Below are 12,625 nucleotides of genomic sequence, written 5' to 3'. Positions count from 1 at the left end.
ACAACATCATTTATTTAATGAGCTAAAGAACATATTAATTACAGCACAGAATGAAATCAACAGCATGATGAACACAGCAACAGTTTCACAGTGTATGGAGGAGTCTGTCAGTGGAAGTAGGGTGAGGGATTCTGAGGAAACAGAGACGCATTCATAGCGACGTATTGTAACTTGAAGCCTCCGGCTGTGACTGAAGCGTCAGACAGGAACTTCAGCGTCATCACGTTTCCTGCAAAACAAAAACATCACAGACGTTTTATCTGTTTGTATATTCGGTTATTGAGAGATCCATTAGTGTGCAGATAGAAAATAATGATGTGTTTCTTATTAAAGATGAGGAAATCTCACCTGTACTGATGATATCGTCAGGTAGATAATCGCCACAGTATCTGAAAACATGCAAATCAAAACCGTTTTGAACATTAAACTCATATTCCTTCAGTTCAAACACATGCAGGAGAAAGACATACGTGAATCAAAACCTTAATTGATCGTTTTGTACACTTTTATTCTATCTGTATTTTAACTTGATGATATTGTTTATATGTTGTACTCATTCATTATCTCGAGCCCTATTTATTTTAGTCTATTTTATGACAAAACAACCTTTCATTTTGTATTTTCTGACATTTGTTACGTGATGTATTTTGATGGCTCCCACAGGATTGTTGACATCCAAATGGATTCATCTTCTTCTGATTGATAGACACATGCGTTCTCAAGCTTTTGGACTACCTATGTTGTACATGTATTATCTCTGTGGGGTTTCTTTGGAAGTTTGTCCTTGTCCGATGTGAGGGTCCAAGGACATGGCAGATTTCAAACTTTTGTATTATCATATCATCATCCGTACACCTTGCACCTTATATCACCATATTGGTCAAACCCTGCTTAAGTTCTATAAAGATTTTGGAGCTACAAGGTAAGAATCCTCCCACTTTTCCTCTGAATCTCCTCACCTGCCAGCGAACCCGAAGACGTCGTCGTAGCTGTCGTAGACCTCCAGGTAATCGGCCAGGCAGCCCGAGTCCTCCTCCACGTCAAACTCCTGGAAGTGCAGCTGGATCCTCTGGCCCAGACGCACCCGGATGTGCCAGTAGCAGATCTGCTCGTCCTGGTACTCCTCCGGGAAGCCGGGAGACTGGATGATCCTCTGAGGGTCCGTCAGCACCCCCCCACACTCCTTAGCTGGAAAACACACAAATCAAATCCCAAGGTTAGAATTACATCAGCGTGTTTCTTCAGTTGCACTCATAAATGATTAATGACCTCCTTCTAAAAACTGTGTTCACTCGAGGGAAATTGAGTACATATAAATGCATAATGTGTTTATTGTGTGTAGAGGGTGAGGGGTTGTTCAAATTAAAATTAAAGTCTCTTACCGTTGATGTTGAAGACAATGGAGACCCCTTTTAAGAAGCTGCAGTGATCAATGATGTATGTGCATGTTGCAATTGATATGCTGCATTTATTTGAACCTAATTGTTGTGATTATTATTCAGTGTTTTGAGTGCATAAAACCATTTCATTTTTAAGTTTGATCTTATTTCTAAATGTGTTTTACTCCCATAATCATCCTTATTATTATAGTTATTATTGAAATAACTTTAATTAATTAGTGTATAATAATAATAGTAAATATATATGTCTAGAAAATATGAAGCATGGATAATTAAACATTCAAAGAGAGGTGGAAGGTCATCCTAGCCTGTGCATACCAGAGTGTATGAGTAACTCAGCCTGTGAAGGAACTTTAAAGACATAAAGAAATGATGCAAACCACCACAAAATAACATGAAACCTTCTCTGTTTCAACCAGTAAACATCCTGACACACTGGAGGCGCGCAGCATAAAGGGTTGGAATATTCATGCTAGAGAAAACATATTTTGTCTGCTTTCATACCCTCAGGTATTTCAGGAGTGTAGTATGCTTTCCTGCAACTCTTGTAGAGTCTCTGTCTTCGTATATAAGGGGAACATTTGAACATCAATGCAGTAGAAAAGGCAGCTCTGCAGTCAGCTAAGGACATGTGCATAAATGTGTGTTCTCAGGCAGAATTCAGGACTTTAATTTAGTGGGATCGTGCATCTGTTCACGTGCAGCCCTTTGGTTTGGGGGGTCTTTCTCCTGCGTGTGAGCTCTGGATGAATTAGGAAGAGAAGAGCTCTTTTGTGAAGCGGAGGAAATGAAACACATATGTGGAAACTGGTAACAATGGCCTCTAAAGCTTTTCCACTACATGTCCTGCAGGGAGAAGGACCGTTATGTTGTTAGACGGAGTTTCTCATTTGTGAATCATTCAAAAATAAACATATGCATCCATCACTGTGGCTCGAACCAGTTAACATGTCTCATTTAGACACTGAAATGAACTGGCGACGTGAGGAAAATAAACTTTATGGAGCTGAAATAAATCAAAACATGGAATTCATGCGATCATACTTCAATAAGTGACTTTCTTCTCTAACAATAAATATCAGAACCACTAAGTACGGATAACAAACTGTAAGAAATAAGAGTAATTATGTTAGAATTCATGCTCTTGAGGGGAGCAAAATCAGTTGTGTATATCTATATCATGTTCTGTTCATGTCAGCCAATCAGTAATTAGAATAAAGTGTTGCAATGACAACGTTTGTCCACCAAGCGCATCTACAGGTTTGTTTTTCGACTGTAAAATGTGTTGCTTAGCACTCATATAGAAAACAGTGCTTTGATAATCAAGTTCACAGCTGTTATAATTAATACTTTGCACATTAACAACAGATCACAGTGCCCTTCACCTTCACTAACACACAGTAATCCTGTCATTTCACCCCACTGTATTGAAGATATTTTCATTTATCCATCCGTCTTCTACCGCTTATCCGAGTCGGGTCATGGAGGTGGCAGTTCCAGTACAGAGCCCCAAACTTTCCCTTCCCCACGGCCACATCAACCGGCTCTGACTGGGGGATGCCAAGGCGCTCCCAGGCCAGTGAGAGATATAACCCCTCCACCTGGTCCTGGGTCTGCCCCTCGGTCTCCTCCTATTTTATTTATCTGTTTATGAATATTGTATCTATTTTAATTGAAACTCTTGTGAATAATGTTTTTGTAATAATTGTGTTTTAATTGCACACTTGATATACAGTGGGGCAAAAAATTATTTAGTCAGCCACCAATTGTGCAAGTTCTCCCATTTAAAAAGATGAGAGAGGCCTGTAATTTTTATCATAGGTATACCTCAACTATGAGAGACAAAATGAGAAAAAAAATCCAGGAAATCACATTGTAGGATTTTTAATGAATTAATTGGTAAATTCCTCGGTAAAATAAGTATTTGGTCACCTACAAACAAGCAAGATTTCTGGCTCTCACAGACCTGTAACTTCTTCTTTAAGAGGCTCCTCTGTCCTCCACTCGTTACCTATATTAATGGCACCTTTTTGAACTCGTTATCAGTATAAAAGACACCTGTCCACAACCTCAAACAGTCATACTCCAAACTCCACTATGGCCAAGACCAAAGAGCTGTCAAAGGAGACCAGAGACAAAATTGTAGACCTGCACCAGGCTGGGAAAACTGAATCTGCAATAGGTAAGCAGCTTGGTGTGAAGAAAATCAACTGTGGGAGCAATTATTAGAAAATGGAAGACATACAAGACCACTGCTAATCTCCCTCGATCTGGGGCTCCACGCAAGATCTCACCCCGTGGGGTCAAAATGATCACAAGAACGGTGAGCAAAAATCCCAGAACCACACGGGGGGACCTAGTGAATGACCTGCAGAGAGCTGGGACCAAAGTAACAGAGGCTACCATCAGTAACACACTTCGCCGCCAGGGACTTAAATCCTGCAGTTCCAGACGTGTCCCCCTGCTTAAGCCAGTACATGTCCAGGCCCGTCTGAAGTTTGCTAGAGGGCATTTGGATGATCCAGAAGAGGATTGGGAGAATGTCATATGGTCAGATGAAACCAAAATAGAACTTTTTGGTAAAAACTCAACTCATCGTGTTTGGAGGAGAAAGAATGCAGAGTTGCATCCAAAGAACACCATACCTACTGTGAAGCATGGGGGTGGAAACACCATGCTTTGGGGCTGTTCTTCTGCAAAGGGACCAGGACGACTGATCCGTGTAAAGGAAAGAATGAATGGGGCCATGTATCGTGAGATTTTGAGTGAAAACCTCCTTCCATCAGCAAGGGCACTGAAGATGAAGCGTGGCTGGGTCTTTCAGCATGACAATGATCCCAAACACACCGCCAGGGCAACGGAGTGGCTTCGTAAGAAGCATTTCAAGGTCCTGGAGTGGCCTAGCCAGTCTCCAGATCTCAACCCCATAGAAAATCTTTGGAGGGAGTTGAAAGTCCGTGTTGCCCAGCGACAGCCCCAAAACATCACTGCTTTAGAGGAGATCTGCATGGAGGAATGGGCCAAAATACCAGCAACAGTGTGTGGAAACCTTGTGAAGACTTACAGAAAACGTTTGACCTCTGTCATTGCCAACAAAGGGTATATAACAAAGTATTGAGATGAACTTTTGTTATTGACCAAATACTTATTTTCCACAATCATTTGAAAATGAATTCATTAAAAATCCTACAATGTGATTTCCTGGATTTTTTTTTCTCATTCTGTCTCTCATAGTTGAGGTATACCTATGATAAAAATTACAGGCCTCTCTCATCTTTTTAAATGGGAGAACTTGCACAATTGGTGGCTGACTAAATATTTTTTTGCCCCACTGTACTTGAAAATAATACATAATAAAACGTAATTATTCAAGATTAAATATGATATAATATGTGTACAGTTTTTATTTGTTTAACTTGTGAGACACATTTCCATCTCCTTTAATAGAGAATACAGTTTTTTTCTGATGCTGATCTAGTGATTATTCTAACTCACTGAAGTCACGATGGCTAGAAAATGCAGAGCTGCTTTTCATTTGGCTGTTTATTTCCAGAATATTGCTTTTAAATGTGTTTAAGATGCGTTTACAAAAAGGGCAAAGGACATATCGAAGTGCTTTGGCTCGTAATGAATTGGGAAATATGGCTGACATTAAAGTGAAAATGAATCATTCAGGCGTGTTACTTCTTAAAACCACTCACTCACTGTTCCACTTCCTCAGTTACTGTTATCCTCACCTCCGGTCCTGCAGGTTTATTCCTGGGCTCCTCAGGATAACTCACAGGGTGGGACACAGATTGTGGTTTGAAGTGAGTCTGCAGAGCCTCAGACAGGATGACTATTCTTAACCACCGCCTCAGTCATCACCTACGCTTTAAACCACAGTCTCTTTAAACCACTCAGATATTCACTAGCCGGGACGCTGGTTCAGTGTTCACCTTGTGAGTGTGTTTGTGTGTCATCAACGGGAATCCCCACAGAGGATTTGTTGTGTTGAGTTTATATTTCTCTGTCTGTCACCTCGGTTGCGTTGCAGCGGTGCACGATGCAGTCCCTGAACTTCACAGAGGTGTAGTTCAGATAAAAATGAAGGTCAAAGAAGGGTGTTGTCCGAACAAAGGATGTCTTTCAGTGCTCGGACAGCTATTGTAAGAAGTGGGGGGGGAAATTTGGCATTTGCGTGATCCCATTGCAAGACATTTTGCTTACGTGAAACCAGTATCAGTTCCACCTCTGAATATCCTCTTTGTGCATGCGTCAATGTTGGATTTGTCAATCAGAAGCCATCATGAATGGACTTTCTATCCAATTTTAAGCAATATCTCAAGCGTGTTACTCCCTTTGTGTTGGTCCAGTATCTATGCAGTAGTGAAGTTGACTAGTAAGGTTTTAGAGAAAAATGCATGTATTTGGGAAGTTGTGAGCATCCAACTGGATAAATGAGACTTTGACATCGGTCTTACTTCTTAAATGAATTGCTTGAAGCAGTTTTGATGTTGTTATATGCTGCCTCCATTTACGTACTCCTCACTTCATGATACTACTCTTTTTCCTATCTTGAATGGTTACTTTTATTGCTTGCCACTTAACTCAAAATTGGTCTAGCCTGTTTGCTTTGTCGATGACTGCAGAAGAATCTGAGAATGGTTACGCGTGGTTAGACATTGATATAGAAACGATCATTTTGTGGGTGAATTATTCCTTAAAGCCAACGTTTACTGCTATATATAAAGCATGTACTCACAGTCTGGGTTGTAGCAGTACACGTCCCATCTCTCACTCTTGTTTATTCTCGCTCCGTAGTCCACGATGCCGATCTTCCCGAAGCCACAGTTAACGCCCGGTTTAACGATGGGGTACCCAACATGCCCTCTGTCGAACCATCCGGCTGCACACACGTGGAAACCTGAACACGCGCACAAAAGGATATATATCTGCTTCATGCAACCACTGATAATAAACCACTGTGTTCTGCCAGGCGAGCACGGACAGTCTTAACAGCCTCAAAGGTAGAAACCTGGACTCTCTGTTTGTTATTTTGTTGTGGGGGCCTCAGAGTTACACTCAGCAGAGCCCCAGATAAAACAGGGACCTCCTGGGTGGACCGCTGTGGGAAAACTGTTCTGTCGGGGAGCAGGATCAAGTGACTGGACTCAATCTCCATGCCAACTACGAACGGGGATGTTACCCACCCAAGAAGGTGTTAACGGACTTTAACAATGCTCCTGAGGCCGCTTAAAACCTGCTCATGAAACAGCAAAGCACTCCTGGAAAGACGTGTTTCATCCTCGACCTTTACCCTCTGAACATGTGAGGTCTAAGAGCATTCCTTGTATGTCTACCCTTACAGGAGACATGGTGTTGTAAGTGTTTCACGGGAGAAAGGAAAGGTAAACCTCCCTGCTTTCATTGGGTGTTTCCAGTATGAGTCAAGTGATGAATTATGATGCATTCACTGCCCGATAGTAAATCTCCTTTAACAGGAGCTCTGCATGTGTTTGGGGTTTGAGTTTCTGCAGACCTATTTGACGAGCAGCCTCCAGTTGTTTGTGAGTGGCCAGCTTTCCTCCCTCGTACTTGCAGACGGCCTTGGCCTCTTTATATGTCAGCTGGTATCTCCCTTTGCGTGATTCCCGGTGGTAAACTCCAGCTGCTTGTTCTGTTAGAGAGAGAGAAAGAGAGAGAGAGAGAGAGAGAGAGAGAGAGAGAGAGACAACAAAAAGCTGTTACCTCCATCCAAGAGAGGAAGGACTGTCTGCAGAAACCACAGGTAACTACTTACACACTTAAAGGGGCCCTATTCTGTTCATTTTCAGATTAATATTAGTATGTAGTGTCTCTTCTGGGACATGTCTCCATGCTTTAATGTTCAGAAAGCTCTTTATTTTTCTCATACTGTCTCTCTTTCACCCTCTGTCTGAAACCAGAGCCCAGTCTACACTTTTGTATTCCCTTCGTGGCCATTGAAAACATTTTATCTCCATGTGTTGACTTTTGTTTGTTAAAGATTGAAGGATGAAGTGTTTCTTTATGTGTTTATACTCCTCCTTCTCAACATAAATACAGTCCTTAAAAGCCTCTTGGATCAGCGGGAAAATGCTTTGTCACAAAGCTGAAAACAGGCTGAAAAACTCAGTCGACTTTTCAGAGTTGATCTTAGAGAATATTAAGCATTGCTGCAGATTTCACTTTCCACAGTATGTTTAGGAGTTAAAATGAGCAAAATCATAAACATCTACCACAGTAAAGTCTTTTATAAACATTGATGCAATAAAAGAAACTCCCATATATCAATAACACACTGAAAGGGAACATGTTGCTGCACAATGACCACGTTTACATATTGTACTTTAAAAAACAGTGAGGTTTTAAATGAAGGGCTTTCATTCATTCAGTATTTTTACAATGACATTAATATCAACTAAAAGATCTTCTTCCATAAGTGCTGATCAGTTTCCAAGCTTCAGTGGGCTACTTAAAGTATTGCATTTTTCAAAATAGGTGACAAAGTTTAGTGAGAGGTTGAAGGCTAAACATATGAAACATTAAAGAGAGAGGCTTCCTGCGTGAGATTGTCCTACATTTTAAAAGCTCACCGTTAATTTGATCATTTGCTCGGTGCTCGTATCAGTGGGAGCTCTGATCCTGTTCTAGTTTCACTCATGGATGACTGCAGAACTGGGCACTCAGAAATGAGCCTCAGTTGATGTTTTGATCTGTTTAACCTGTTTGATGAATGTGTTCTACACTAATTAAACTCTTGTGCTCACAACTACAGGAAGTACTGCCTTTTAAACCCATTCAGTTTGTAAAAGTGCCCATATTTAGTGAGAAAACATGAAGAACTGTCCAAAACAGACATGAAAGAAATGTGATTCAGATATGTTAGGCCTATAAGCAATATGAAACACCTTTCACCTCGTAAAAACAACATTTGGGGGTTTATAAAATGAGTTGCAGGTGTTTGTAGAGTAATGCACTCGAGGAAAGTCTCCTGTAGTCGTTACAGCAGAGGTACAATAATGTAAAGCCACTCCTGAAGTTGAAATGTGTTGAGCTATCTTTTCTCAGATGTGTTTACATTTGGAAAGTCCTGAGATGAAGTCACTCCACCGTGTTTACTGGGCTCCTGCAGCACTGCCAGCCCATAAACATGCAGTTTGGCAGAGCTGCTGTGTTGCCCTAATTACTATTCCTCGTTAGTCCTCACAATGTGCCTTTATGTGAGGGGGTTTATTGCTGAGCTTGCAAAGACACAACACCCTTGCATGTAAAGTGGGTTTAGTGTAACATACATGAAGACTACATGTGAAGGAATTTGTCACTCTTGCATTAAAACAAAAGCTGGCTAAATCCAAACTGTGAATAAAAAGCGTGATGGAAAAACTGACACAGGCTAATAAAGTTGAAACTAAAGTCTGAAAATTGGAATAAACTGCAGGTTGATTTTGATCCATAACAAGAAGGAAAACATCTAGTAATCCACTCGAGTTATGACACTTATTAAGTCAATTTGGGTTTTAAGTTCAAATTGTAACCAACTTTTTTATTTACAGTAGCTTGAACTACGACAGCAAAGCAAAAAAAAAGTAATTTACCCAAAAATACAGAAATAAATCACAATAGATATCAAATGCATGTCGAATCTAATGTCAGATAATTGGAATAAATCGCAGATCTTTCATCTATAACAAAAAGGTATTAATCGTGTCTATTAAAGCCCTCAAGCTCTAATAGTTATTCTGTAAATAAAACCTCTTTACATCTCAATAATTAGGCTTCAACCAGTGGTGTAAAGCTACTAAGAACATTTACTCAAGCACTGTACTTAAGTAAAGTGTTAAGGTACTTGTACTTGGTGGTAAATATAATCAGCCCTTAAATCAGACTGTAGTTCACCTGCAGTAAATCCAGCAGCTACCCTGCAGTACATAAAGCCATTCAAACTAGCTGCACCTTTACCAGCTCTGAGAACACTTTAATGATCAATCATTATAAAACATATCAGAGATATTATTCTGAAATGGACCAATCAGACAATGACTACTTTTACTGTCACTACTTTAAGTACATTTAGATGAGAGTACTTTCTACTTTCACTGGAGGAACATTTAGAATACTTTTACTGTGACAGAGTATTCCTACACTCTGGTACTTCTACTTTACTCAAGTACAAGACCTGAGTACGTCTACTTTACTCAAGAACAAGACCTGAGTACTTCTACTTTACTCAAGTACAAGACCTGAGTACTTCTACTTTACTCAAGTACAAGACCTGAGTACTTCTACTTTACTCAAGTACAAGACCTGAGTACTTCTACTTTACTCAAGTACAAGACCTGAGTACTTCTACTTTACTCAGGTACAAGATCTGAGTACTTCTACTTTTACTCAGGTACAAGATCTGAGTACTTCTACTTTACTCAAGTACAAGATCTGAGTACTTCTACTTTACTCAAGTACAATACCTGAGTACTTCTACTTTACTCAAGTACAAGATCTGAGTACTTCTTTTACTCAAGTACAAGACCTGAGTACTTCTACTTTACTCAAGTACAAGACCTGAGTACTTCTACTTTACTCAAGTACAAGACCTGAGTACTTCTACTTTACTCAAGTACAAGATCTGAGTACTTCTACTTTACTCAAGTACAAGATCTGAGTACTTCTACTTTTACTCAAGTACAAGACCTGAGTACTTCTACCTTACTCAAGTACAAGATCTGAGTACTTCTACTTTACTCAAGTACAAGATCTGAGTACTTCTACCTTACTCAAGTACAAGATCTGAGTACTTCTACCTTACTCAAGTACAACATCTGAGTACTTCTACTTTACTCAAGTACAACATCTTGTACTTACGTCTTACCTCACCTCTCAGTGCACTTGATTCAGAACAAAGTGAATCAGCGCAGCAAACTTTTTTTCTCGCTAAATTGACCAAAGCCAAAGAAAGTGATTTACCCAGCCAGATGGAGTTATGAAATATCCCGTCCTTGTAGCCCCATGCCTGCGCCTCTTTGAGCACGAAGCCCAGCAAGCAGAGCAGAGTGAAGCAGTTCATCCTGCAGCTGTTCCTCCAGATGTGTCCGAGCTCTGCTATTCTGCTACTGCCTTTATACTGCTGCTGCCCCCCCACAGAGACACACACACACACACACACACACACAGCTACTGCAGGTTTCCGACAACCAGTGGTCACTTACAATAAACCAGGAGGAGGAAGTATTCAGATCCTTCTCTCAAGTTAAAGTGCCATCACCGTCTAACTTATCTACAACATTATCATGTCCTTTCCACTGTAGACATGTCTAGTTGCTGCTGTGTATTTAATACCTGAACACACTGCTGCTGTAACTAAATCACTCCCAATTTGGGATCTATGACAATACTCTATAACACATAAAGGTCCTTTTTTTTAACTGAATGAGTGGAAGTTTCAGTACACTATTCAAGATTTCAACATGACACCAAACATGCACTCACTCAAACAATTATTAAACGAGATAACACCGAGAAATGATTTGCAGAACAACAAAGCTGAAGACAAAACAGTTGTCATTGAATAATATTTCATCCCCACACATCATTTCAAAACAAAGGAAAAACAAACCCCCACAAAATTAAAGGTCTTACCTTCAGTAAAAGTATTATCAGTATCTAATCTGCAAAATAAAAGGCCTCTGCATGTGATGTGTTATTATATATACAGCATTACTGGATTGTATTCTCTGATTTGAATTAACATTAACTTTGATTTTCCACCACTAGCAGGCAGGATTGAGAAAGGAACAACATCTTGACACACTTATAATCCAAAGGGACAGATCACAATGAGTAAACATACCATCAAAGCGATCCAATTAAGACTAAGTGGTTTTTTAGGTCCTGATCAAATCCAGGTGGGACAGTTTTCTTCTTTTTGGAGGTTACAGTGCATCAGCTGTTTTGTGTGTCCATCCAAAGTCATAGTGTATTCTTATTGTTTACCCTGGTGTTGTTTCTGCTTCTGAGTCATAGTGTGTGTGTCATCATGTCACTCCTGGAGACACCTACTGTGGCGGGAGCTACAACAGAAGAGGTTTTCAGTCATTTAACAGATGTTTATTTTTCTATCTGGATGTGGACCGATTGGGTCACCACTATTGTGTTGCAACCGTGCAGGAAGCATCCTTAAAACTTTACAGATGTTTAGTAGTAAGTAAGTAGTAAGATCAAAATAGAAGCCAACCGGGAAGATCCGATAGATGTTCTCTGGTTTTAAGCAGATGTGGAGAAAAAACGTAGATCCTTTACAAGCAAAAAAGGGACCCTATCATGTTGATATTTGTATGTAGTGTCTCTCCTGGGACATGTCTCCATGCTGTAATGTACAAAAAGCTCTTTATTTCTCTCATACTGCCTGTGCTGCAGCACCTCTTTTCACCCTCTGTCTGAAACAAGAGCCCAGTCTGCTCTGATTGGTTAGCTGGCCGGCTCTGTTGTGATTGGTCAACTGCTTAGAGATGTCCCGCCTCCTAGCCTATCACGTACACGGTGATGGAGCGCTACACATCTTCTGGAAGTAAACAAAGAAGTCCAATGGAGGGGAACACGGGGATTTTAGCCTTTATAGACCATTTACATGCACACAAACCTACATAACACATAAGGGAAACGCATAATAGGACCCACACACACACACACACACACACACACACACACACACACACACACACACACACACACACACACACCAATGGCTGTTGGGGAAAATTGTCCTGAATTGGTTCCAGATCTGGGAGGAAATGAGGCTGCTTCTTAATTCCCAGTGGCCTCTCCCAGTGAAACCCACACATGGAAAGTGGGTCTCAGACGCACTGAGTGTGACACACTGTGAATTACAGCTGCTCTTTAATGGGAGATTCCTCACCATTTCCATGAGTTAAACAAATAGAGCAGGGAGACATGGTTACAAGACAATAAACGTGCATTAAATCCTTTATGCTACTGACATCATGTCCGTCATGAGTAACACATGCAACACATCGGGACACATGAAATAAGGAGACAGCTTCCCGTTGAGTTTGAGTTAAATCTAATCTGACGGATGTAGTTACTTTTAATTGAACACATTTGTTTCAGATGTTAAAGGTGGACCGATGATGTTGAACAGAGAGATGCATATCAGTCAAATTAGGCTCAATCAATCATTTAAAAAGTGCAGCTGAGGCGCTGGCCTTGTA

The 12,625-nt window shown here is 40.5% G+C and overlaps 1 protein-coding gene across 1 annotated transcript; it reads right to left on the bottom strand.

Moving 5' to 3' along the window:
• Positions 1-25: 25 nt before the first annotated feature.
• tnfaip6 (tumor necrosis factor, alpha-induced protein 6) lies at positions 26-10,503 on the bottom strand. Its single transcript, XM_063888292.1, has 6 exons — positions 10,365-10,503; positions 6,922-7,059; positions 6,145-6,306; positions 960-1,188; positions 349-389; positions 26-229 (listed from the first exon to the last, which is right to left on the bottom strand). Exons 1-6 carry the CDS (start codon positions 10,462-10,464, stop codon positions 108-110), a joined length of 792 nt encoding a protein of 263 aa, XP_063744362.1. The 5' UTR covers positions 10,465-10,503; the 3' UTR covers positions 26-107.
• Between the last annotated feature and the right edge of the window lie 2,122 nt (positions 10,504-12,625).

This window comes from Eleginops maclovinus, chromosome 7, assembly GCF_036324505.1.
Source record: "Eleginops maclovinus isolate JMC-PN-2008 ecotype Puerto Natales chromosome 7, JC_Emac_rtc_rv5, whole genome shotgun sequence".
Taxonomy (NCBI): domain Eukaryota; kingdom Metazoa; phylum Chordata; class Actinopteri; order Perciformes; family Eleginopidae; genus Eleginops; species Eleginops maclovinus.
The sequence above is the reverse complement of the archived record's forward strand: the minus strand, read 5'-3'. Positions and strand labels throughout refer to the sequence as shown.